We start from the raw sequence: 2,648 nt of genomic DNA on the forward strand, positions 1-2,648 counted from the left end.
GGAGTCTCGCGCTGTGTCACCCAGGCTGGAGTGCAGTGGTGCGATCTCGGCTCACTGCAAGCTCCGCCTCCCAGGTTCACGCCATTCTCCTGCCTCAGCCTCCGAGTAGCTGGGACTACAGGCGCCCGCCACCACGCCCGGCTAGTTTTTTGTATTTTTAGTAGAGACGGGGTTTCACCATGTTAGCCAGGATGGTCTCGATCTCCTGACCTCGTGATCCACCCACCTCGGCCTCCCAAAGTGCTGGGATTACAGGCTTGAGCCACCGCGCCCGGCCTGAGATAAATTCTTGACTGTAATACATGACAGACTGTGGCAAGGTCTATAGAAAAGAAGTGATGGCAATACCAGGGAAGAGGAGTTAAGTCCTGCCTGAGAAAAACAGATGAGGAAATATTTAATACGGATCTGAAGGAAGCATAAATTGTCACTTGGTCAATATGGAGAGGGAGGACTTACATTCTAGACAGAAGAGAGAGCTTGAGCAAAAGAGCACAGGCAAGTATAGGGCACGCTCACGGAACGGCAATACATCAGTGAGAGTGGGAGAGGCAAGCGGTGGAAATGGCTTAAGAGAACATGTATGTGAGGCCAAGATTGCACTGGACTTTGAATTCCAGATTAAGGAGCCTGGCCTTATTCATTCTATATTCACTGAAGAGTCCTACAGATTCTGTGTTTCAGAGGGTAATTTTGTTTGTGGTACAGATGAGGAAGAAAAGGACAAAAGACTAGTCAGGAATTAAGAGAGACAGTTTACATCGATTCAGTTTGAGCTGGTTTCACAGTTTTGAGGAGACAGAATTTGATGCATTAGCACATGACGAGGATGAGGGACAGGAAAAAAAACAGAATAGTCCAGAATTTTCGAGTTCAAGTGCTTGGAAATATTCATGCCATGCACAAGCAAAGAAATGGAATTTAGAGAGGTCTAGGATTAGGAGCAAAGACAATGAGAAAAGGGGTTATAGAGCCCCCTTTTTACTTTTGTCATATTTTCTGGCATGGTATACCTTCTAAGACACTGACACATTCTCATCTTATTCAATCTTCGGTAAGGCATTTTCTCATCTTACAAGATAGTCAGAGGTGATAGAAGTAATGTATCCATTTATTTCTAAAAGATTATGTAAAACAACTTGAACCAGTTTAATTAGGAGAAAAGATTTTGGGTCAAAAGAATTCAGAATTTTCTGCCAAAGAAAATGCAAGTAAATTCACTTTAAATCATTAGCAATTTATTGGGCATTTGTCACATGTAGCAGTAGCTGAAGAGAGTGGCAGTGATGATGATGCAGGTGTAGTTACTTATTTTCATTCAGTCCCCCGACCTGCTGTCATCCTCTTCAGAGCAGACTTCACTTCTTGATTCCTCAGTGTGTAGATGAGGGGGTTCAGGAATGGAGTGACAACAGTGTAAAACACAGCCACTGCCCCATCCAGGGGGCTCTTGGAGCCAGCCCTAAGGTAGATGAAAATACAGGGAACATAGTAGACTGTGACCACAGTTAGGTGGGAGCCACAGGTAGAGAAGGCCCGGTGCCTCCCATCAGCGGTGCGTATCTTCAGGATGGCATGGACTATGTTGGCATAGGAAAGTAGAATTAACATGAAGCAACTGGCGGCCACTACTCCGATGTCCACAAAGGTCACAAGCTCATTGACAGTTGTGTCAGCACAGGCCAGTCTCAATACTGCAGGGATGTCACAGATAAAGTAATCTACCTGATTGGGCCCACAATAGGGTAGGCGGAAGGTCAGGGTGGCCTGGATAGACCCATGAATGGAGCCAGCGACCCAAGCTCCAGCCACAAGGACTGTGCATAACCTCCCATTCATGAGCACTGGGTAGCGCAGGGGTTGACATATTGCCAGGTACCTGTCATAGGCCATCAAGGTGTAGAGGAAGCACTGGGTGCTGCCCAGGAAGTGAAAGAAATACAGCTGAGCCACACAGCCACCAAACGGGATAGCCTTGCTGGCAGGAGTGAAGTTTAAAATAATTCGAGGAACGATGACTGAGGAGAGCCACATGTCCAGGAATGAGAGCACTCCCAGAAGAATGTACATGGGGCGAGCATGGAGCTTCGGGTCAGCCCACACGGTGAGCAGAATGAGCAGGTTCCCCAGCTGCGTGAGGATGTAAATGATGAAGAAGACCAGGAAGAGGAGGCTTCTTAGATTCGGGGGGTGAGACAAGCCCAGGAGAATGAAATGTGTCACCACAGTGTCCAGCGATATGTTTTTGGTCTTTCCCATGTCTTTTTGTAGTCTGCTGAGATGAATGGTGAAGTCTGACAAGAGAAACACAGCACAATGATGTTGTAAGTGAATGCTTTTGTCCGATGATTGGTGCCTAGGAATTATGAGATAAACAAGATAGTGTTAAATTGGTTTTTAAAAGAGGAGGTGGTGTCACCATTACTTATTTAGGTTACTTAATAGGAGAAGCCCTCCAGAGGCTAGTTAGTTTCCTAGATGGGAGGAAACTCTTGTCCATAGAGAGATACTGAGAGGCAGGATTTGCCAGATGAAGGAAGAGGGACACATGAGAGTGATAGAGAAGTACCGAAAACTCCAACCAAAAAGTGAGTTCACCAAGGAGGGGCTAAGGTTGACACAGAGAAGTGTGGAACAAACACCCTACA

The 2,648-nt window shown here is 46.3% G+C and overlaps 1 protein-coding gene across 1 annotated transcript; it reads right to left on the minus strand.

Annotated features, from left to right (window-relative positions):
• Nucleotides 1–1,258: 1,258 nt before the first annotated feature.
• LOC112629363 (olfactory receptor 10G2) lies at nucleotides 1,259–2,351 on the minus strand. The gene has a single exon (XM_025392941.1). It carries the CDS (start codon nucleotides 2,257–2,259, stop codon nucleotides 1,315–1,317), a length of 945 nt encoding a protein of 314 aa, XP_025248726.1. The 5' UTR covers nucleotides 2,260–2,351; the 3' UTR covers nucleotides 1,259–1,314.
• Between the last annotated feature and the right edge of the window lie 297 nt (nucleotides 2,352–2,648).

Source organism: Theropithecus gelada, chromosome 7b (assembly GCF_003255815.1).
Source record: "Theropithecus gelada isolate Dixy chromosome 7b, Tgel_1.0, whole genome shotgun sequence".
Lineage (NCBI taxonomy): Eukaryota > Metazoa > Chordata > Mammalia > Primates > Cercopithecidae > Theropithecus > Theropithecus gelada.

Coding starts and splice junctions, on each gene's coding strand:
- LOC112629363 (XM_025392941.1), bottom strand. CDS start 2,259: ATGGGAAAGACCAAAAACATATCGCTGGACACTGTGGTGACACATTTC.